At 44.1% G+C, this 24,518-nt stretch overlaps 1 protein-coding gene across 2 annotated transcripts in view; it reads right to left on the reverse strand.

The window, feature by feature from the left end:
• The window catches only part of arid1b (AT-rich interactive domain 1B), a 179,844-nt gene extending 162,403 nt beyond the window's left edge, over window positions 1–17,441 (reverse strand). For both annotated transcript variants that reach the window (XM_071207190.1, XM_034111673.1), the window contains exon 1: window positions 15,815–17,441. In XM_071207190.1, coding sequence (XP_071063291.1) covers window positions 15,815–17,083 — 1,269 coding nt within the window. In that variant the 5' untranslated portion in view covers window positions 17,084–17,441. The remainder of the gene's footprint in view (window positions 1–15,814) is intronic.
• Window positions 17,442–24,518: the final 7,077 nt, after the last annotated feature.

The following is a 24,518-nucleotide window of genomic DNA, read 5'->3' on the forward strand; positions in this document are numbered from 1 at the left end:
AAGTTCTCCCACTTAAAAAGATGAGAGAGGCCTGTAATTTTCATCCTAGGTATACCTAAACTATGAGAGACAAAATGAGAAAAAAAATCCAGAAAATCACATTGTCTGATTTTTAAAGAATTTATTTGCAAATTATGGTGGAAAATAAGTATTTGGTCAATAACAAAAGTTCATCTCAATACTTTGTTATATACCCTTTGCTGGCAATGACAGAGGTCAAACGTTTTCTGTAAGTCTTCACAAGGTTTTCACACACTGTTGCTGGTATTTTGGCCCATTCCTCCATGCAGATCTCCTCTAGAGCAGTGATGTTTTGGGGCTGTCGCTGGGCAACATAGACTTTCAACTCCCTCCAAAGATTTTCTATGGGGTTGAGATCTGGAGACTGGCTAGGCCACTCCAGGACCTTGAAATGCTTCTTACGAAGCCAATCCTTCGTTGCCCGGGCGGTGTGTTTGGGATCATTGTCATGCTGAAAGACCCAGCCACGTTTCATCTTCAATGCCCTTGCTGATAGAAGGAGGTTGTCACTCAAAATCTCACGATACATGGCTCCATTCATTCTTTCCTTTACACGGATCAGTCGTCCTGGTCCCTTTGCAGAAGAACAGCCCCAATGCATGATGTTTCCACCCCCATGTTTCACAGCAGGTGTTCTTTGGATGCAAATCAGCATTCTTTCTCCTCCAAACACGTCTAGTTGAGTTTTTACCAAAAAGTTCTATTTTGGTTTCATCTGACCATATGACATTCTCCCAATCCTCTTCTGGATCATCTAAATGCTCTCTAGCAAACTTCAGACGTGCCTGGACATGTACTGGCTTAAGCAGGGGGACACGTCTGGCACTGCAGGATTTGAGTCCCTGGCGGCGTAGTGTGTTACTGATGGTAGCCTTTGTTACTTTGGTCCCAGCGCTCTGCAGGTCATTGACTAGGTCCCCCCGTGTGGTTCTGAGATTTTTGCTCACCGTTCTTGTGATCATTTTGATCCCACAGTTGATTTCTGCTTACCTATTGCAGATGCAGTCTTCCCAGCCTGGTGCAGGTCTACAATTTTGTTTCTGGTGTCCTTTGACAGCTCTTTGGTCTTGGCCATAGTGGAGTTTGGAGTGTGACTGTTTGAGGTTGTGGACAGGTGTCTTTTATACTGATAACGAGTTCAAACAAGTGCCATTAATACAGTTAACGAGTGGAGGACAGAGGAGGCTCTTAAAGAAGAAGTTACAGGTCTGTGAGAGCCAGAAATCTTGTTTTTTTGTAGGTGAAGGTACCGAGGAATTTACCAATTAATTCATTAAAAATCCTACAATGTGATTACCTGGATTCTTTCCACCCATTCTGTCTCTCATAGTTGAAGTGTACCTAGGATGAAAATTACAGGCCTCTCTCATCTTTTTAAGTGGGAGAACTTGCACAATTGGTGGCTGACTAAATACTTTTTTGCCCCACTGTATATAAATAGACCGTACATTCATATAAAGAATGTGTAGGTAATAGCATTGGTATAAGAAGTGTCTACTGTAGTGTCTGTTTTTAGTCCAACCCGAACCGACCAATCACGTTCAAGCAGGCTTTGGTTAACACATTCTGTGAGGAGAGAACAAATAAAAAAACATCGAGGCCGAAATGCAATCCCGGAGCTCATTGGCCATCGTCTGATGAATATTTTGCTTTTTATAAGCTTACATTCTTTTGATAACAGGCTACTTGTGAAACAATCACTTGCTCATCGAACTGTGAACTTGGAGCAGCGCACCAAGAAATCTTAGCTTGGATATCTGCTGGCCACACCAGAACCCCATACATATTGGCTGTCAGGTATTGGTCCTTAGTAGTTTAGTTTTCATCATCCTCATATATTTTTACGATATGAGAAAATCAAATGCAACGATAGCTAAATCTTACAGTAACTAATTCAGAATTGATCAATAATGCAACCACACAGAGTTTCTAAATCAGAGCAAGCCCACTTCTGTGGCCAGAATAAGTACCCTGATCATGAGTTGTTTTACACACTGAACCTTGACCGACCTTTGATGTTCAGGTTTTTATTAAAGGCCAGACATATTAAAGAGACGTGCATATTTCCCAGGAGACCCCAAGGATCCTTCAGCAATAACACACGTTTCACCATGTGTCTGATTCTGAGAATGTATCTTCATGTCACGCACTAAATATGTAAGTTGAATATGTTTGTGGATGCATGGAGGCACACATACACACACACAGACACACACACACACAAATTACTGTTTAAAAAACCTGTAAATGAACATATATGTCTGTGAAAGTCTGCCAGAATCAGCAAAACATGTGTATAAGTATTGTGTGTGTGAGTGTGCGATCAGTGCGTACCATCTGTGTCCAGATGTTGCGTAGAGAGCAGGCTGCGTGGACAGCCAGACAGTTGGCAGGCCTTCTGACAGGCCTGTGTTCCTTATTGATAGAGGGATCACAGAGACAGAAGAGTCAGCCGTGCTCAGCTAGACCACAATATTGTCCGCTCCGCTTTTATTCATCCCAGTCAGCCAGGAGAAAATGGGATGTTCTGAGCCAAGTATATAGCCTTCAGAGCAGGGCCAAATAAGAGTTGAATAGGTTTCAAACATTTGGAAAACAGCATGAGGAACGTTTGATTTGTCATGCTGATGCCGCCCGATTCTTGCGCCAGAGCTGAAGAATTGCATTGTACTCCATTTCTGACGTGGATTTGAATACAGATGACAATAAAGCTGCACCTGAACTGCGCGGTGCATTGGGGTGAACGGCAGCAAGGGCCAACATGTTGGAGGAGCGGTTCAACTGGTTCTTATGTGTTGGAACTTGGCAGAGGTGAGATGTAAGCACAGCGTAGCATAACAGGAAATACATAAGCAACTCCGCCTTTTAGATACTTAATCAAGTCATCTGTGTGTCAACGCTGAGCTATATCACAGGTATTATCAAGCCCTTTATAAACACTTGCAATGTAAATGCTATGACATTCAATGTTTATAGAAGTTGGAGTTTACTAAAATATTCCACACATGATTGCAGTCTCTCTACTTTTTATCTTTGACACAAAGCATGTGTCGACTGCCTAGTTTCCATTATTGCCTTTTAGAAACGTCTCCCTGACCTCGCACCCCGTGCCATCTTTCTTCCATGGCTCCTGCCAGAGTTATGGAGCAGGGCCGACGTTTATGGAGGGCAGACCCCTTTCCCGGAGCTTTGATCCAGAAAGTTCTATAGCTTATAGTTTTGCAGGGGTCATCCAGCAGGAGCCATGTGGGCAGCAGCGTGTGTAAGTGAAAGCACATTGAGCTGCTTGTTTTAAGCAGAGCCTTAGTGCGGAGGTTAGTGCTAAATGGCCTTGGAGGGGTTATAAGGTGCATGTTAGGCGTGTGCCTGTTATGGCTTCGTTCTACCTACTTGTGTGGGTGCGTGGGAAAGGAATACACTGCACTAATCCATGAGAGAAAAAAAATGAAAGAAAGTCCCAGAAAGTAGTGAATCGGAGGCCATGCAGCGCAGAATTTCATCAGGCACTATCACAGCGCTCATATCTGTCATCTCTCTTTCATCAAACCCCTCCATCCCCTATACAAATGATTCATGCCAGTAGCTAAATGTATTCATACCATTCTGTTTACTTTATTACTCCACTTTTATTCTGCTCTTTTCCCCACATTTGTTTACAAGACTAAAAGCCTACTCTGACAGAATTATCCCTCTGCACAACAAAAATAAATCACAGCGCTTGCACACAAATCATTCACATTCAAAGAGCACAGCTAAATTATAGATGGTCCCCGTCTCCCCAAATATGCATTTCATTAGCATTTCCTTCGCCTGTTGTCTTTTTTTCCCCTCCTGCCCGCACATCACACTCATAGTCTATTTGTGTGCGTGTGTGCGTGTGCGTGTGTGTGTGTGTGTGTGTGTGTGTGTGTGTGTGTGTGTGTGTGTGTGTGTGTGTGTGTGTGTGTGTGTGTGTGTGTGTGTGTGTGAATGTAGAATGGGAACAGACTTGCAGCAAAGCAGGACGCGTCCCCTTTCCCAAGCCTAATTTAGGATTCAATTACAATACTCTTTAAAAAGCGTCGACTTCGCAATTAATTATTTTAAGATTAGCCTGACAGTAATGGGCCTCCCACCGATGCCAGCCAGCACAAGACTGGCCGCCTGCACCCCGGGACTCTCTGTCTCTCTACATATATATCTACACCTTCCTCCTTATCCCCTTCCTACTCTGCCTCCCCCCTTCACACCCACTTTCTCCCCAAGAGAAAAAAAAGAGATAAATCTTCCTATTCCTCACCTTCAATCCCTCCCTGTGTCCTTCCTCTCATTGCTGTGTTACACTTAGTTTCTTTCTTGTTTTTTGTTCTCCCTTTGTTACTTTGCCTTGTGCTCTGAACTCATTGCCGGTTGCCGCGCAATTGATATTGCTTCAGCACGACGGGCTGCTTTTTACGATCCACAAGGGCCTTTTCCCCCGTCCCCGGGAAATGCTGACGGATGAGCCCCACACACATAAACATTCTCACCCGTACACACAAGCACATACACAGCCGTCTGTCACCGATGCTGCCACGCGTAAGCAAAAAAACACGCCGCCCTCCTCCGCCAGCTTTGATTGGAGCCAAGCGAAGCATTTTTTTCTTCCCCTTCCTCTCCGCTGCTGCTTTTCCTCCCACCCTTCAGCACCACCACCCCTCCACCCAACCTTGTCTTTTTTTTTCTTTCCTCGTTTCGGAAATGAATGTCATCATCTATCCCCTTTCTCCCTCCGCCGCAACTCCCCTCCCGGGCAAACCTCAGCCGAAGCCCCCAATTCTGTTTATTTAAATATTTGATATGTAAGCAGTCATAAAATAAATGTCAGAAGAGGGAAAGGGAATGGATATGCCGGGTGTGGGGAAGGAAGCCATTATGGGTAATGGTTTGTAATGTACGTAGTGGCCCCCACAGTGACCCCCCCCCCCCCTCCATCAACCTTATCATACAGACAAACCTGTGCATGACGGAGCCGAGAGTCGTTGGAGCAACAGGGGAATAGATGGAGCGGGGGCATGTGCAGTCTCAATGCGTTAGTGTGGGCCACAAAGGCAGAAATGCAACACAAACACAAACACACACACACACACACACACACACCCCCCCCCCCCACACACACACACACACACACACACACACACACACACACACACACACACACACACACACACACACACACACACACACACACACACACACACACACACACACACACACACACACACACACACACACACACACACACACACACACACACACACACACACACACACACACACACACACACACACACACACACACACACATATACACACACAGTAACACACTTGTTCGACTAGCGATATGGAAAATAGGCCCTCCCATGCACAATTGACTTCTAATACACTGTATACTCCTCAAACCATCCATTTACTAGGAATTGCAATTTCAGGGGCCCTGAAAGCAGCACTTTGCCAGTTTGCCAGCACTTTGCAAAATACCTTTAAAAAAATCTCCAGCCTCGACAAATGCTCTCTGTCACTAACTGCCAATTCTAACATGGCTGTTAAAGTGACACACAGCCTTGTTCCCGTTTATATTGAACATCCCTTTATTGACTTGCCAGGATTTCCATGTTGGACACAAGACCCCGTTCTACCTACTGGTGAAACACCTCACCGCCAATACCATTACAACACACACACGTCTTAGTGCTCGCTCACGTGTGTGTGTCTCCCAGCTATAGTGGCCCCCAAAGGATTACACGACTGTGACAATTTCAACCAAGAACTGATAAAAAACGGGATGGTAGGCGGGGTGAATAAATCAAGTGCAGCGGCTGTGAAAGAGAGACGGAGGGAGAGTAAGAGTCTCTCAGTGAACAACCTTGAGTTCCTCCTTGATGCTGAGATGTTAAAATACTGCAGATCAGCACAAAAAAAAAATCCCCAATTAAGGACAAAAATCATCGCAAAATGTTCATTAGCGCTGATGCTATATTGGCTTGGCATTTCAGGGCCTTTTATTCTCAGACCTTTGCCTAACGAGCTCCCTGGCCACACTAAAGGGCGGCGGGCGGGAGGAGGGGGGGGGCATCACATCACGGGTTAGGAGTCAAAGAGAGGTGTTGCCGGCTGTTGACCTCCAATCACCTCGATATGCTCAAACGTGGCGATTTTCCCCAGTGATTTTCCAATACGTCAGCATGCAGGAATGCCTCCAATGCTACACACCAACAGATTTGCGTTACAAAGCACCTCGTTATATAACAGGCGTATATCTTAAACATCACATAAACACCCACTTGTAACCATTATGCTCATATTCACACAAACAATTTCCCATTACCCTGGTTACACATATATAAACGTAGACCTCCCGTTGATTAACAAATCCATTGCATCGAGGGACACATATTGATACTAAACCCTAAGGTTGGGCGATATGGAGAAAATATAATAGACAATATTTCTGATCAGATACCATATCGGTATGGCAATGATATTGTAGTAACAATTGATGATTTCACAAAATATTTACATTCACATATACATATTTTTGATGGAATATCGTCTGGTATGATGATAAAATAGCTAAGTGGGTAAAGGCAAATAACAGAATGACTACTGGTTGGTAGCGCTGCACCATTTGGAGAAACTAACTAACTATGCAATTGCAATATATGATATGAAATATAAGAGGGAGTTATCATGTTTGAAACAGTATTCACATAATCATTGAAAATGATATGTAACATTATCATTTTGAAATTAGTATCTGTACCAAATACAAATGGGTTGTTTGTATATCTTTGTAGAACAGGATTTCCTCGCAGCACCACAGCAATATATTTATTTTCACATTAAACCAAATACTGTCTTCAGGAAAAGACACTTATGCGATATAACGACATAAGAAATAGATATCAAGTCTCAAATCACAATATCCATATAAAATAATTATATTGGGCAGCCACACACTCTACCAAAAATTGAACACACAAATGTAATGTTTCCGTCACAAACACGAATACATCTCCTTCCATTACATAAGTAGTACACACACCTATTATCACCTACTTCACACTTATCCAATACTAATTTTTCTGCACATATATGCCTTAAACCCCCCCCCCCCCCATATACATGAGCCCTGCTCCCCTCTGCCCCTCCAGAGTGCGGGTCATGGTGCCCTCTAGAGCGCTTCGCCCTCTTCGCTGTTAATTACCACTAATTGGCCCTGCTCGTTTTTTCCCCCTGTTATAATGGAACCATTCATCTTTACTACTTAATGAGTAGAGGCACTGTAGTCACCAGCCAAGGTCACCCACAACTAGCATCCAAAAGACAGAGACTTGGAAACAAATGGGAAGACCGACGGAGAGAGAGAACGGCAGAGAAAAAGAGGGATGGTTTATGCTTTAAAATGCTGATGAAAAATGTGAACTTGCTGAAGTTTTCCACGCATGACTCTGCTTTTGGAACGTAGCCAACATGTAAAAAAAAAAGTTGAGAAATGTCTGGGAGCTGTGGGAGACTGCAGTGTCCAACACAAACCACAACACACACAGGGAATTTCCAAAGACAGACTAATTAAAATAACCGTTATGCGAGTGAAAACAATGGATCCCTCAGAACAACGCTGAAAGCGCAGACAAACCAAGCTGTAAATATAAAAAAGAAAGTATTTTTCTAAATGCAGTAAGAGCCTCTTCTCGGGCTTATGCACACATAATTATCAAAACAATCACTCCGACTGTCAGCACAGACTCTAGCCCCAGCGGGTGAGAGGCCAACATCCTCCTTAACCACCATAACACATCTAATTAACACAGAATGCTTTAATATTAGTCCCACAGTTTCTTTGTATTCATTTCTGCTAGAAAGATTATCCCTAATTGCTTAAGAAATAGTAAACACAGCTACATTTAAAGCTAAGTTGTGGATATGTTGATCCGTGAAGGCCTTATAAAGCTATTCTCATAGTCCCATACCAACACTGCAGTAAATCTGTCTGAAGCGTTCAGGGAAATATTCAACCCCACAAAAAATAACCCCCACAGAAGGGTCTTATTCCAACAAAGTGTTGCCAAATCCAGCCTCTGCCCACTGAGTTGTTGGAAGTTCTCACAGTACACAACAAACTGTTGACACATGCAGCCAGAGGCCAGCGGGTCAGACAAGACAACAATACCTCCGCATTGTGTAACTGTGTGAGCAATGTAAGCTGTCAGCCCTTGCCTTGGGTTGAGTGGAGGAAGGTTTCAGGTTCAAGCATCGTAATTTGTCCTGGCAAGTCATGCCAAAAACTGACAACCAGCCATTTTCCTTGGAAGAGTAAGAGTGCCACTGTGTTGGAGTTCCTCCATCCAGTATCACGCAGCGTAGCAGTCATGTGCTCCTGCAGCGCGGTGGCGATAGGCCTGGCACAGTGGTGTTTGTAAAAGGGATGTTAATGTGGTATTCCACACTCCCCTCTGGCATGTTACAGTAACCTTTGCATGTTTAGCCAACAGTAACTATGTATGTTCATTGAGTAGGAAGACACTCACACACACACAGGCTCAGTTGCACAGGGAGATTAACTGTGAACAGCAAACATCTGCTATTGCCAACCGTATTGATATCCTTTGAAGGAATTAACATCTTAAAGAAATACGACATTTAAGCTTCAAAAATAAAGTTCACTTGTGTTGTCAATATCTAATCCAGTTCATCAGGTTTGTGTCAAAGGAGTGGCTGGAACTCAGGTCGGCCATATCAGAGAGGTGTGTGCAAAAATACAGAGACTAAATATCTGTGTTCTGAAACAAACTATAGGCTAAATTACTAAGTACATGCAGTTTCTCCAGTGAGCCAATATGCATGTATACGTGCCGTTTGGTTGTATTCTCCTTTTTTTTCTTCCTATAGCGAATGGTCCCACTGTGCCAGCGCTGATTAGGATCAAGTCGAACCAAAACAGCAAGACGTGTGACTGGAGAGCACCGTGTGCAATGTGGAAACAGAGGCTTTGATGATGATGATGATGATGATGATGATGATGATGATGATGATGATGATGATGATGATGATGATGATGATGATGATGATGATGATGATGATGATGATGATGATTTTCTCACAGGCTGGTAAGAGGAGGGTAGGATGGTGGAGGTTCACACGTGAAGTCCCACTTTATGGATTTCACATTGGTTTCTATGTCAAAATCTCTGTGACAATCTACAAACCAAATGGGCTCATTTTGTTATAAGTGGATGATCTACTCAGCAGACTAAACCAATACTATACATATTCACTGACAACGAAAGTGCCCCAAAACTCTCCTCCATTCTTTTAAATAAAAAAGGGAATTCTGATAATAATTCGCCAATTATCACCCTCTCTTTTCTTTTTGTAAAGCTGAACTATCAGACCATTAGTTGTATTATATAAAGAGGAAGGAAATGGTTGGATCTTAAAAATGTCACGCTGACTCTTTGAATTTGCATTAATTGCTGCAATCACAAAATGAGTCATTTCTACAGGAACTGACCCGGACACTGTGTTTCCATTCCCTCTTCTGCGGGCCAGAGAGGAGAGAAGCAGGGCAGTGTATCAGCACTAACACAGTTCTGTTCACTATAGTGTATACATATTCGATAGGATACGCTGTCTGTCTAAATACCTCTGAACTGACTGCTGGTCCCCGGGGAGACCCAGCTAGCTACTGAGAGCCAGGGACATGAGGCAGATAAAAGAGGAGAGACAAAAAAAGACATGGCTGTGAAAGTAAAAAGAAAACCATCTGTTTATTAGTGCGTATACAGTATAATATAATATGTAGCAAAATGCCATAAGGAAAGAAAAAGATTGAGAAAAACAAATCTCCTTCCTTTCTGCAGCTCCACATGGCTAATTAGCATATGTGAAGGTCAGGGTGGAGGGGTGGGTGGGGGGTGTCACTACAGCATCCACTGCCATAATACCTAGCACCCTGCCAGCCACACACACACACACACACACACACACACACACACACACCACACACACACACACACACACACACACACACACACACACACACACACACACACACACACACACACACACACACACACACACACACACACACACACACACACACACACACACACACACACACACACACACACACACACACTACTGAGGGGAGGAAACCCAATATCTTTGTGTGTGTGTGTGTGTGTGTGTGTGTGTGTGTGTGTGTGTGTGTGTGTGTGTGTGTGTGTGTGTGTGTGTGTGTGTGTGTGTGTGTGTGTGTGTGTGTGTGTGTGTGTGTGTGTGAGGCCAAAAACTCGTAAATACTCGTGCAACATTTTACAAGGCTGATGCAGGGTGAGATCAGGAGAGAGAGGATTTAACTATGCTGACATGTTTCCAGAGTTCAGATACTGATTCTCTGTCTCTGTTAGTGGAGCCAGGCCCATTCCTCGGAAGTCAGCAGCCCTCCATGTGACTCACTTCAAATATCGCCTACATCTCTACATCTCTGGCCTTCCTATACGCCGCCTGTTTACACAGAGCAGGCAGCAGCTGAGTCTCTGCAAATAGATGCAAACCATGACCTATTGGAATTAGAAAGACAACTAAAAATCCAATAACATATCACAAGAAAGTCTTGAAATTGATTAAATTACACAATCAAAACTATGTGTATGAATCAATGTTCATACATAAACATTTGTCCACAGGAATGCATTGGTTATAACTAATATAACAAAAGCAATATTTTTACAAACAAGAATGTCAAAACTGTGCTTTTGCAGAAGTTGTGACTACATAGTCATATTAACACTGCAAATACCTTTTCTTTGTTTCAGTTTTCACGCTGCATAGTGGCACTTTTGAATTCACAAATATTAATAACTATTCAAAGGACTTCCCTTTTGCTGGCGGTAGTTCTCACTGAATAAATTGAACAGATAATAGAAAGAGCGCTAACAGCTATTGAAAATGTCATTGCTATTAGATCCATCATTCTGTTTGAGACAAAAATAGAAAGTTGGGGTCACACTTACATGTAGGTTCTTTATCTAAATAAATAACAGAGCTGTAATATATTCTACAAATCCCAGAATGCCAGATGCCGCCTGTAGTTTTATAACATGGTAGTTCTTCTCCACTGCTGACACAAACTAAACAAGGTTGAGAAATGTAATTGAAATAAATATCAAATCAAAGCCTGAAAGCTACATCCACACGGAAAAGTCAAATTCTCCCATGTGCACAATTACATTTCTTCCATAAAAATTGCTTTGGTTTAGATTTTTCTGCCTCCTCCTGACACCGGCAGTTTGGATAAGACCGAGCTGAGAACACCAAATCAGCGGCCGCTCACAGTAATTAAATACTTTCTTCAGGGCCTTTACAAATCAACCTTTAACTCCAAGGGATGCTGAGAGTGCATGGTGCAACCAGAAAGGGAAAACATGCATTTTAGTAAGCCATCTTATAAAACCAATTTACGTCTGGTTATGCAACTGGACAGACTATTCTTTAAATTCATATTTTTTCTAAAAATCTGAATTAATTGGCGTTTATGTGGGAACCACATGCAGACCAGGGATAACCCCGGCCTGCCAATTACCTACGCAAGCTCTGTGTTTCATCTGAGGAAGATGCGCTGGGCTCTTATCGGACGCAACAGAGCAAATTAAAATGTCACTCTAGTGTTGCTAATCAGCAGTGCACTTGCTAGCAAAGACAGAGATGTAAACAAACTGACATAAACAAACGACTGACGGGAGGGACCAGAGAGCGAGAGACGGAGGGAGGGAGAGACGTTGTGATCGAGGCGGGGTTAAAGTTGGACTGCTTAGTGCTGATGAAGGGGCTTCAGAAGTCTCCAGCCCACACACACACACACACACACACACACACACACACACACACACACACACACACACACACACACACACACACACACACACACACACACACACACACACACACACACACACACACACACACACACACACACACACACACACACACACACACACACACACACGTATACATCTCTTCATGGGAAATTACATTGCCTTACATGCATTTCCTGGAGACTTATCCTAACCTTAACCATAACCAACACATGCCTAACCCTAACCCTAACCCTTACCCTTACCCTAACCCTTACCCTAAACCAAGTCTTCACCCTAAAATGAATGATTCCCCTCATGGGGACCTCCAATTTGTCCCCATAAGGGAGGTGAGTCCCCACACGTGACTGTGTAAACAGATGTAGGTCCCCACAAGTATAGTAATGCTAGGCCACACACACACACACACACACACACACACACACACACACACACACACACACACACACACACACACACACACACACACACACACACACACACACACACACACACACACACACACACACACACACACACACACAGAGAAAGACACACTGAAGGACACAAACAGTAAACACCACCCTTAAAAAAAAAGCCCCCCAAACATACACACCTGACTGGACCCCGTGGGCTGTCTGCCCGATGCAGAACATGAGCCATAAATTAAATTCCAGCAGCCACAGTCAGGCCCATCACTATGCACAAGGCTCCCTGAGATAGCCGCATAATACAATGTGACATTGATGCATTGCTCCTATTATAAAGTCTTTGTTCATATCACACTAATAATTCATAAGAGAGAAATGTAAACAGTATGCACTGGAGAGCACTGCGAGCAGGAATCATTTCAAGGTAAGCACATTAACCAAGGATGGGATTGGCTCTCGTCTTTGATATGTAGAACTACTGAGCTTTGATTACACTTTTTTTTTAAAACAAAGGCAAAACACCGAGCATAATAGAGATCAATTAGAGGAAGCCGTAGATATCCATTTATTTTTGTTTTATTAGGTCAGATTTTAAATGAGTTACTGCTGCAATTATGTGAGCAACAACGCTATTTCCGACGCTCTCGTTATAATCTACTAATTACTTGTATTGTTCTGTGTGTGTGTGATATGTTTGTGTTGTGTCTGTGATGTCTTCTGATTCGTAGATTCCAGACAGATCCTTGTTATACATACAGGTTGAGACAGAATATGCTGTCATTAGGAGTGCACATGTGCAGTGTATTACTGCTATAGGAAAACACACATTGAGCTGAAACAGCATGGACTACTTAAAACAGCTGGCGTGTTACCAAACATGCAAACACACAATGAGGCTGAAGGTCACAAACTGAACACTGAAAATTGTTCTATTATTGTCGATGAAATAGGCCTCCGTTATTTGTAAAACTATAGGACGATGTGATTTTGATGATAGAGCAGGTTCAACACACACACACCTCTAAATAACATGTGTCTCTGGTGTGTGTACAACACACACACAAACAAACACAGTAGGGTTCTGTCTTTATTTTGGTGAGCGGCCAGACAAGTGAGCGTGAGGTGGGGGGGGGGGGGGGGCAGCGGTGTAAATGAGGTGCACTCGTTTCGCTCACAGCTTGCTCCTGAAGAGAGGCAGTGGGGAGGGAAATTGAATTTGAAAGAGGGGAAACTGTGCCAACAGGTGACGGAGGCGTGCTCCGACCAAACGCACTCTGAAGTGAAGCGCAGGCATATCACGGGGCCAATTTGGAGGCAGTATTATGCACTACACCGCCCGGCTTTCTCACACAGCCTGTCAGTGCGCAGGAGAGCGCTGCTGCCGCTCCAAATATGAATTAAACATAGGGCTTTTGTAGCGTGAATATACTGCTGCTGAAATGTAGGTAGAGCTGAGGAAAGAACCCTGTCGCACAAGCATTCAATCCTGAAGTGGCAGATTGAAAAAAAGAAATTGCCATATATAATGATAAACGTAAGATTTGTTCAGGGAGCTGGTTTGTTGGATATATACTCACTAAAAAGCTGAACATAAATAGTATAGAATATACCTATACTGATTTGTTATCAGAGTTATAAGTCTCCATATATTCTTAATAACCAGTTTGCACGAACCCAGTAATAATTAAGGAGTGATTTTACTGTAGGTTTCTCGTGACCATTTTATCAGTGCATCATTTGATACAATCAATACGGCAGCAAACACTCCCACGCTAAAACATTCACTTAATTTCCCCAGCATCCAACGCAAATTGCCTTTGATTGAAACAATGTAGGCTAATGAACTGCTTTTGTTTTGCAGACAGTATAAGCTTTGCTCAACGTCCAGATGTGCCATCCTGCGGTACGAATAATTTAGTGCATCAAAAACAACTGCAGGATAATGGCTGCTTTTTTGTTTTGGGGCAGAGTTCTGAGCTGGCAGTGCCTCCCCCATGTCTGCACGCTGTTGACACATCGGTGTTCAGCACAAGGTTTGGGGACACCCAGGGACCCCTGAGTGCAGCGTCCAAAAACAGGGGGAGGAATACTTTCTTCTAGTTTTACCAGAGGTGCCCTCATGCAAGGCATTCAACCTCAAGCTAACAGAGGTTAGCCAACAGGGTTGTTGAATAAAATGGTTTCCACAAAAACGGACCTTTCCCTTGTATTTCAAAATGTCAATGCAACAATTATTATATTATGTTTTAACTTCTCATTTTTAAGATATGTGTGTTGGACAATTTTTCAAAAACTATAATTAAAATGCTAAATTACAAATAACTTAAAAAACATATTCTTCAACAAAGAATACAAGTAGAAAAAGTAGTTTAAAATGTTAACTCACACATGATTTCCTTTCTGTCATTAAGAGCTGACATTGAAGTGTTTTTGTACATCTTTTCAGTGTGGAAGAATTATGAGAATAATTATCCAGATCAGCCAAAACCTTGATAAAACTTCAATTATTGCGTTGGAAGGCCTCCAAGTCTGGAATATTCCCATCAGACATGAATGCAGCATCACTACAACGCCATGGCCAAGGAGCCTTGCAAGTATCCTCCTTTTTTTCTGAGTGCAGTCTGCCCAGCGGGACCACAGGGAGCCAATCAGATGGCAGTCTGGGTGTCAACTGTGAGCTGGGAGTGCGGAGAGCTTTTAGCCAGTTTACCTCCACTATTCAAATCCCGAGCTGCATGGGAATAAACGAGGCGCACCGACATGCTCCAGCTCGAGACTGAGCGCGCGGACAGAGACACACTGTTTCTTCGCACGGCCACGGTGTCCGTTCATTTTTCAAAACACGAAGAGTTGAGAATTGTTAGAGAACGTTGCCGTTTAAAATTAGCGTTGATCTACAGATTCTAAAGGCATGTTTTACTTTGTTCGGCGAGCACCTCGAACACAACACGTCCTCTAAACAGGGCGTTTCGCAACGTGTCTAACACCACGTCGGCAGAGAGTTGAATCTCTCTAACATTAATGCTGCTTTAAAACTCATATCAAAAAAGAAATAAAGTGGAGGGTGAACAACACAAATATGATCTATAAAAACATGAGTATGGTCACCGCCTATGATTTAGCCTATCAGTAATTACAGCCTCATTTAAAGCCAAATCAAGAAGAAAATTGTTTAGAATTTAAATGTTTTGCTTACTATCTTCCCCTTTTCTGTCTTGTTAAATCTCCAACAGGTCTTATATTTTACACTTTTACCTACAATTAAAATATATATATATTCTGCATAAAATCCCCTTGATACATATAAACCAAGGTTATTTTTCTGAAATGATCTACATACTTCAACAATCATCCACAGGTAATGTCCGGGGCATAAGGGCCTATTTGTTGTCAACACACACATCACCTTGTAAAAATGAGTGACACCAGCGTGGAGAAAAACCAAAGTTCACTGATTGGCTGACTAATGAAGTTTCCAGAAACTTACCTGAGCCCTGCCGAGGCCTTGCCCTCCATTCCCTGGACTCATTTGCGGATGGTTTCTCTGCTGCCCTCCCCATCCATGAGCAGAGTTGGCTCCGTACTGGGGCCCCACGTCTTTCCCTAGGCCCATGCCTGCTTGCTGCTGCGCCGTGGGGCCGCTGTAGTCTTGATATGCACCACCATAGCCCCGCATCATGGGGCTGGGGGACGTCAGCAGTTGGTTTAGAGTCGGGGTGGCCCCTGAGGGATGCTGCTGCTGCTGCTGCTGCTGCTGCTGCTGCTGCTGCTGAGTTTGTCCCGGGAACCTCTGAAAGCCCCCCGAAGCAGCTCCCAGAGGGGACTTGCTGTGGCTTGCTGAGGAGTTGCTGCCCATCATCATGTTCCCAGGTTGTCTGCCTCCGGTGGGGCCCATCATCCCATAGGCCCCTCCGCCGTAGCCTGCCCTGTACGCCGGGTACTGATTGTACTGGCTGTTCTGGTACCCCGCTTCGTGGGAGTTCTCCATGCTGTTCTGTGCCGAAGAGTGCGTTATCCCCATCCCACTGCTCTGCTGCTGTCCGCCATGTTGCTCATAACAAGGCCTCGGAGGAGTGTAATAGTTGTTATTAAACTCAGAGTTGTTACTAGTTGGCCCCAAGTTAGAGTGTTCATACCTGGTACCCATCATCCTCTCCGCGGGTTTACAGGTGAGCTCCCCCTCACCTTTTCCTGGCATGTGTTGCTGTGGCTCTCCCTGGCCCCCCAACAGGTTCTCTTTGCCGCCGTGGTGCTGGTGATCCACCCCCCTGTCCCCACGGGGCCCCTGGCCGTTGTTATTGGCGGTGTTGTTACTTTGGATCTGTCGCTGCTGATGTGGCGCAAATTGTCCGAACTGCGGCGGCTGCTGCTGCTGCTGCTGCGGCGGCGGCTGAGACTGAGGGGGATCTCCGCTCCCCACACATTTCAGCTTGTGGTTCGCAATCAAACCTGTTTCCATCGAGGAAGTGGAGGAATTAGTCGAAGCCGAGGCGGACGTGAGGTTACTCCCATCTTTGTCGTTGCCGTCCGAAGCGTTGTGAGTCGTGGAAGTTGAATGAACCATGTTGAGCTCGTTCCGGCGGTGATGGTCTACATTATTCAGAGTCCCATCTCCGGAGCCCAGCATCGGTCCAGTCCGCTGTACGGTCCCTCCTCCTCCTGATTTCCCCGAATTGAGCTCCGGACACAAACCGCTTGACAATTTCTTATTTGTGTTATTAGTTCTGGTCGGAGCCGATGCAACTTGCGCAGCCATGGTCACTCCAACATCTCAGCGCGCAATGACAGCGAGCCCCGACCAGCCGTGCACGCACGGAGAATAATACAAGAGGGAAGAAAAACACAAGCTGGGAGGAGGAAAATGTATTCAGTGGAAAAGCAAGCTTTGTTCTAGCTCTGGTGGTGGTGTCGAAATGGTGCGTCAGTGAGGCTTCATGTTGAAAGTTTATCTGCCAGGTTTAAACGAAACTTTTTTATTCCCCCCTCCGCCTCTCCTCCAACCCGGTTCTCGGTAATATGTAGCAGCGTCTCCCGGAGCCCTTGTGGCCCAGCATGGCATGAGAGAGAGCGGGCTCTACCAGCTTATCCACCTCCAGGGCTCCGACGCGCATCGCATGGAAAATCCGGACTGGATCGAGCCATTACGCGCGCTGCATTTTGATGTTTTTGTGTGTTTTACGATGTTTTGAAGGTTGATTTTACAATAAAAAGGATATACTGATGACTGTATTACTTCTACATGACATTCGTGTTCTTCCTGTCTTTAAAATATCCGGATTTCTTTTAATAATCGCAGCTCAGAGAGCCACGTATTGACCCCTTCCCTTGAGTTCAAAGTGCATATTACTTTTAGACAAACAATGCCCGTGACGGATCGGGCATTTCCACTTTACGCACGAACACTGTTCCCCTGGTCCACACGGATTCTTCACATAAACCCACCAGCAGATGTTAAGTTTACCAGAGCGAGTTTCTCCACTATTATCCAGACCAGCTTTTCCCTCATCCCACCCTCTCTGTCCCTCGGCTCAAGCCAATTCTCTGCAGCTCTGACAGGAGTCGGACACGCAACCACAAGCTGTGCGCAATCATGTTGCCATCGGAATAAGAATGTAATCTCACTTTATAGCAGCTATAATGTTGGAATATTACCACAGAGTTCATTCACTACACAGTATTCAATTCTACCCAGCTTGAAAATGAGTAACATTCATCTTCAACAAAAAAATATAGCAATTGTGTAGTAAACCATGGAAATATCAAAACTATATAAAAGTCTAGGGGCTCTGTCTTTGTCTCAGCAGATACAAATGGTAATTCAGTACCAGTAGGTAACTATCAATCACTCAATGTTTATTTATATAGCCCAATATCACAAATGTTACATATGTCTCAGTGGTCTTCACAGTTTGTACAGACTATAAACTCACTGTAAGCCTCCATAGGAATGTGTTATGATGAATAGTATGAATATTAAAGCAATTCTTCATTAGGGTCCTATATATTTGAATAAAAGGCTACTCTCTTTAATTTCCTTCATTGGCATTACTTTATCAGAGAGGAGTCGGTCTGATATGATAATGAAATAAAAAAGAGAGAAAAAAAATCAACCCCAGGCTGCAGTGTAGGACCACACAAAACCAAAGTCTACAAGATATGCTATCCCATCAGTGGTATTCAAACATGAACATGTAAAATAGTGCTTAGTAAAGAATCTGGGGTGTCTGTTGGGACTTGAATGAGCAGAGGGTCTGCTTTGATGAGATCAGATGCATTTGATCAACAGAGGGAGCTGTGGATGAAAGAGAAGGGGTGAGGGGAGGAGGGGAGGAGGGGAGGGAAGAGAAGGATTTGGGGATGAGAGTTGTGCTGAGGATGGCCATGATAATGATTATGACTGGTGGAAACAAAATGCAATGATGACATTGAGAACGAAGATGCCCGTGATAGATGTAATGATGATGACCGGGTAGTGATGGCCCTATTTTTTTAACACCAAATTGTTGCTGCAGGACACATAATGGTAAAACAAGGAGGCACATGTCACTCTGCTTATAATGAGTGCAGTGTGAACTCACCATGAAGCCTTGTCCATGACAATGGGTAGACCCCTGCTGGAGACACATGTTGGTACAAGCTTTACAACATAAATAAATGTATTACAACAAATACGAGCAGGAACACCTTCAGTATAGGACTGAGAAATGAGTTAGCAGGTGGGACAGCTGCATACACAAATATTAATTTCAGTATTAAAAGAAAGAAAATGTGGTTAATATCATTAGGCTCCAGCAAGGCTTAATCCCACATTTCCCAATAGAAGCTCACTCAAAATGAAAAAAAGAGAGTGACATCCCTAGAAACCCCTCCCAGCTGTTTGCCTTTATGAGCCCATATGGCAGAGAATAAAAGCTATAACGTTGTTATGGTCGGTCTACAAAGTCTCCATGGCGTTCACCATTCAGTGTACTCAGGCCCAGCCTCAACAAGACCAGATGGCTATTTATCTATAGGACACCCCGAAAAGACAGGATATTTACACCCTCCTTGCATGCGTGAGAGCAAAATGTGTAGGTGACAAAAAAGTGACTCCTGTTGGTGTGTGTTTGAAAGACAAAACGATATCTCCTTAAATGATCCGAGCATTTCTTTCATGTTAGAGATTCATCAGTGGTTGTGTGCACCTTTTCTGATTAGAACAAGCCTCATCCACACCCTTCCTGCTCTCTGTACTTTGTGCACATGACGATTCTGGCTCCCATCAGCGCCCCAGATCAAAGCCTCAGCTCTGATCTCATCTAGAGCAACACTGAGGCTGACAGAGAGGGGACCTGGAGCATTAGCATATTCTATGATGGCGCCGGGCTTTTCAAGCCGTTGCCTCGGCTGCAGCTCTTGGTGCGCGCGCTGTGGCTTTGCAACTCTAATTTTCCTCCCTCGCTCATTAAAAAAAGCCCACTGTTCTCCTATTAATTCGCAGACACACTGATCTGTTTGAATGGCGAGGATGCGTGTGTGCGAGGAGGAGGAGGGAGGTGGAGGAGGGCAATGGCTCAGCGCATTTGCATTTATGTTTAATTTATAACCTTCAGGGGCCCCCTGATGCAGCAAGATTGAAACAATAACTCCAGACAAACACAGGGAAGAGTGGAGGAGGAGCCGGAGGAGGCTGGATGGAATTAAAAATATACAGATCTGGGATGGTATGTGCTTTGCATATGTGTGTGAGAGAGTGTTGTGTGTTTGCTATGGTGAGGATGCTGTTAGTGCGTGCGTATTTCTGTGAGTATTCACTTGTGAATCTGCGTCAAGGTGCATCTGAAACTCACACACACATATACAGAGAAAGAGAGAGAGGCAGAGGTCTCCAATCCGCACGGGGGATAACATGCCACGGTGAGTGTCTGTCAGAAGGAGAGCTGGAGTCTGTTCTGGGGGAGTCTGCAGGGATCTCCCCTAGCAGCACAGCAGACAGCAGCAGCAGCAGCAGCACAAGCCCGGCCAAGCACAGAAAGTGGGTCAGCCCAAAACACACACAAACGCACAGATACACTCTCACACAGCTCAGGCGGATGCAGCCCCGGTGTCACACTGTGGGTGTGATTGAAAGGAAGAGAGAGCGTGCAGGGAGAGAATGCATTGTTGATGTTTTGTGTACGTGAGAGAGAGAATGGTAGTATATTTTTGCATTAGTGATGTTGACGGGGGGGGGGATTGGTTTAAGATGAAGGATGGATGACTAAGAAAGGAGAGGAAGGGGGGGGGGGTGTAGACTAGACAAAAAAAAGCCAGCCAGCCATTCTGTGCACACACCCTATGGAAGTGCATCACATTGATCCATAGTCTTTTCATTTCAGGCTTGGGTAAATAACAGCATTTGCATTGATCAGTCTGCAAAACCAGGCAACGATGGGCTTGGGAGCGTACGGTGTGCGTGTGCGTGTGTGTGTGTGTGTGTGTGTGTGTGTGTGTGTGTGTGTGTGTGTGTGTGTGTGTGTGTGTGTGTGTGTGTGTGTGTGTGTGTGTGTGTGTGTGTGTGGCTGCTAACAAAACACACATCTTATTTCTTCTGCTCCTTGCGGAGTCGAAGGCCTCACCAGAGCCCTACAAACGGCAATGATGGATAAAATGTTTTCAACAACACTTGAGAAGAGTGGGTGCTATTGTGTCCGTGTGTATACTGAAACACAGAATCACACAACTCCCAGGACGCCGCATGCTCTATTTATGTGTTATGAAAAACATGACTCAAAAGGAAAAACGGAAAACAGCCATGCTCTACTTTCACCGTCAGCCATCATGTGAAGTGTGAAGAGGAGGAAGAGGATGAGATGCAGACGGGGAGAGGAGAGTAGAGGAGAGTGATTTTCTTCATCCACAGATCCTATCCTGGAGGTGACAGGGGACTGGGCTCTCAGGAACGTCCCCCCCCCCCTCTGATGCCTGTCACTGCTCCTCTCCTTCCCTCCCTCCCTTCTCCTGACTGGAGGAGTGTGTGAAGTGTCCCCCGAGAGGCACAGACTCAAAGACGGTATTTACAAGATCCACACTGAGCCCACTTTTAACTGCCAGTGAAGAACTTCTCCCGCCGCCTTTGATGTACAAACCTAATGGGGAAAAGCTCGCCGGCAGTCATTGCATATGTTAGCGAGGCATCGTGAGCTAATCCGCTAGCATTGCAAGGTAGACTTCATGCTGCTTGTAGTGAGTGAACACTTCAAATGATGTATATAGCTTTGGTGCATTGCTGCCCTTAAAAAAGTCCCTATTGATGGAATGCATCAACTCTTACAGCTATTTAGTGGCAGCAGCAGCTCCAGGCGAGCACTTTGCTTATTTCACGGTGGACTTAGCATATTCATGAGTGGGTATAGGAGCCTCTTAATGTGATCATCAACACTATAGTTAAGACTAGAGGTGGAAGAAACACTCAGATCCTTTAGTTAGGTGAAAATACAAGTCTTAAAATACTCCATTGCAAGTCCTGTATGCGAAATGTTACCTAAGGAAATGTACAGAACGGTTATTAAGTAAATATACTCAAAACATCAAAAGTAATAGTTCTTTGTATGCAGAATGGCTATTTTCACATTATTATAGATTATTATATTACCGCCTTCAATTATCCTTAATATTAATAACAAATATATAAAATGGCATTTTTATGTTTTTTTATGTATTATTTGTTAAATATTGCGTTGATTAGTATTTGAGTGCTGCATTATATCACATTAGCATATCAAGTGTTTTTATGTGTAAAAGGAACATTTATGGATTTATAGAATGAAGTGGCATAACATCGAAATCGAAATCATTTAAGTATTTCAAAACAATACTTAAAGGTGGGGTAGGTAAGTTTCAGAAACCGGCTCGAGTGCACTAAAATGTGAAAGTACACAGCCGAAAAGAATCCGCCCCTTCCTTCAGACTTCCTTACAGAGCACCTCCTCCAACACACATGAACGCGCACATGACGTCAGCAGACTGGTGAAATTGGCCGCCTGTTGCTGGCGAGTCATTGAAGTACTGCTGCAATGCACGCCCAATGACGGCACGCCCAATGAGGGCACGAGATACATTTGTGCGTGCACGAGATGGAAGGCTGACAGACAGGGCGGCAATCCAATCCGTTTAGCCAGGCCGGGCCGTTTAAACGGATTGGGTTGTACTTTTTACAGTATTACGGCTTCCACAGATGAATTTTTTTAATGGATTTTTTGTCAAAGCACTTCAGATATTCATTGCTATCGGGATGTTAACAGCATTCCATGGAATATAACAAAAAGTGTATCTTGAGCCGGTTTCTGAAACTTACCTACCCCACCTTTAAGTATGGTACTTGAGTAAAGTTTACTTCCAACACTGGTTAGATCCATTGATTGTGTTACATCTCAACAGGACTTGCACAATATGAAGCCAGGCATGACTATATATCTAGTTGATAGTAAGTACATAAGCATACTCTACACTCATTCTTCACTGCGATTTCAATAAACTGGTGCCATAAGTCATTTGATTCCTCTGCCACCTCACAAAATGTTGTGCCCAGATGGGATGACTAACATCAACAAAGGAGTCAGCATAGCTAGCTATCCCACATGGAAACACATACTATGGCCAGTTAGTCTGTTGAAAGCAGTTTGTCTTTATTTTGCTGTCTGGCTTGTGGTTCAGGAAAGAGAACTGATGCATTATTGCAATTGGTGCCCCCTGGCTTCTGTCAAGTAAAATGTCTAAGGTCAGAATTGCCGCCCCCGTTGTAGTACACACATGCACAAAGAAGTACAAAACTGAAACTGCTCCATCTCACTTAGTTTGGTCTTATAACAGCACAGAGAAGGAAGGCTTTCATAAAAAAACAGAAGCATTTGGAACGATTTTGAATTAGGCTAATTAGGTTTGTGTTTTGTTTGTTGTTCAGGAGGCATGATCAAAGTGATATTTCACCAATTTGTGTCAGCTCCGGAGGAGAGGAGGAAGAGTTTGGAGAACGCTGCCTATTAATCTCCACAGGTTCATCGTGCTGTGCGTTAGGGACGGTAATCAAAACAAGAGAATTATGAATAATGAAAAGTGTTGATCAGAAATGAAACAAAACAGTAGACTTGTGTTTTATTAGTGGCTTGTAAGTAACATTGGACTGTTCAGCTCTTTCAGGGGGGCCTTCAATTTCAATGCATGCTCATCCTCCCCGCTCAGCCTGAGTGGAAGAAATACAAATCAAAGAGATGTGGATGGCTTGACCCGGGAGCTCAGAGTCTGAGAGCAACTGGCTGTTTTGATCTTATCTAATATTTATGAATAACTTCCTTGATATTTCCTTCACTCCATGAAGCTGTCCGCTTTTACAGTGTTACACAATGATGTCTTAGAGGGGCGATGACGGAGATCAAACAGGGACTCGGCTCAGAATACAGAGTGCTCTCTCTCTCTCTCTCTCTCTCCGTAGCCTGGGAGGAAAGTCGGCAGCGAGCTATCTGACGCTGTGTGATTTAAATACAAGCTCCACTAGGCTGCAGCGTTCAGCCTGATAATATTTTTATTTGCGTCTCTGTCAAAGGAATATGTGCACAGAAAGGGAAAAACACTGCCATTGTCGTTTGAGCATCCAGACGCGTGTGTCTGTGTTTCTGCTTGTGATTGCATCCTATGCATCTTCGCCCGTGTATACGGTTGTGATTCCACAGTCTGTCTATTCACGGCTTTCACAGAGCCTCAGAACCATTCACGGCTGTTTGGATCAGTAATGGCTTTGGATGCTTTTCACTATCTCTTCACAAAAGTCAAGTGTTCTCAACATGTTATTTGCCCAAAGTGGCCCTGTTCCAAAGCTCTATTGTTAGCCTAATGGAGGCTAGACGACACTAAGACTCTAATTATGGACACCAACGATCAGCCGTGATAATATTGCAAGCAAAGTGGGTAATTTGTGGCTGTTGTGTTGAAGGGTTGAAGGGAGGCAAAGAAAAGGGAGGGGTGGGGAGGAGATGAAGGGAGGTGGGGGAAGTTGTTTTCTTGTGTCATCGCCTCGTTGTCCGTCACCCTAATCATTCCCCCGGAGCACAGAGCCAAGATGTGGACACAGCAGGAGAATATTAATGGACTGTGTGACATTATGGTTCCCGCCCATTCAAAAAGGAATGTTCTATTACATTACGGCCCATCAACAGGTGATTTCTCACCACTCGCAT

The sequence above is a fragment of the Pseudochaenichthys georgianus genome, chromosome 22 (genome assembly GCF_902827115.2).
Source record: "Pseudochaenichthys georgianus chromosome 22, fPseGeo1.2, whole genome shotgun sequence".
Classification (NCBI taxonomy): domain Eukaryota; kingdom Metazoa; phylum Chordata; class Actinopteri; order Perciformes; family Channichthyidae; genus Pseudochaenichthys; species Pseudochaenichthys georgianus.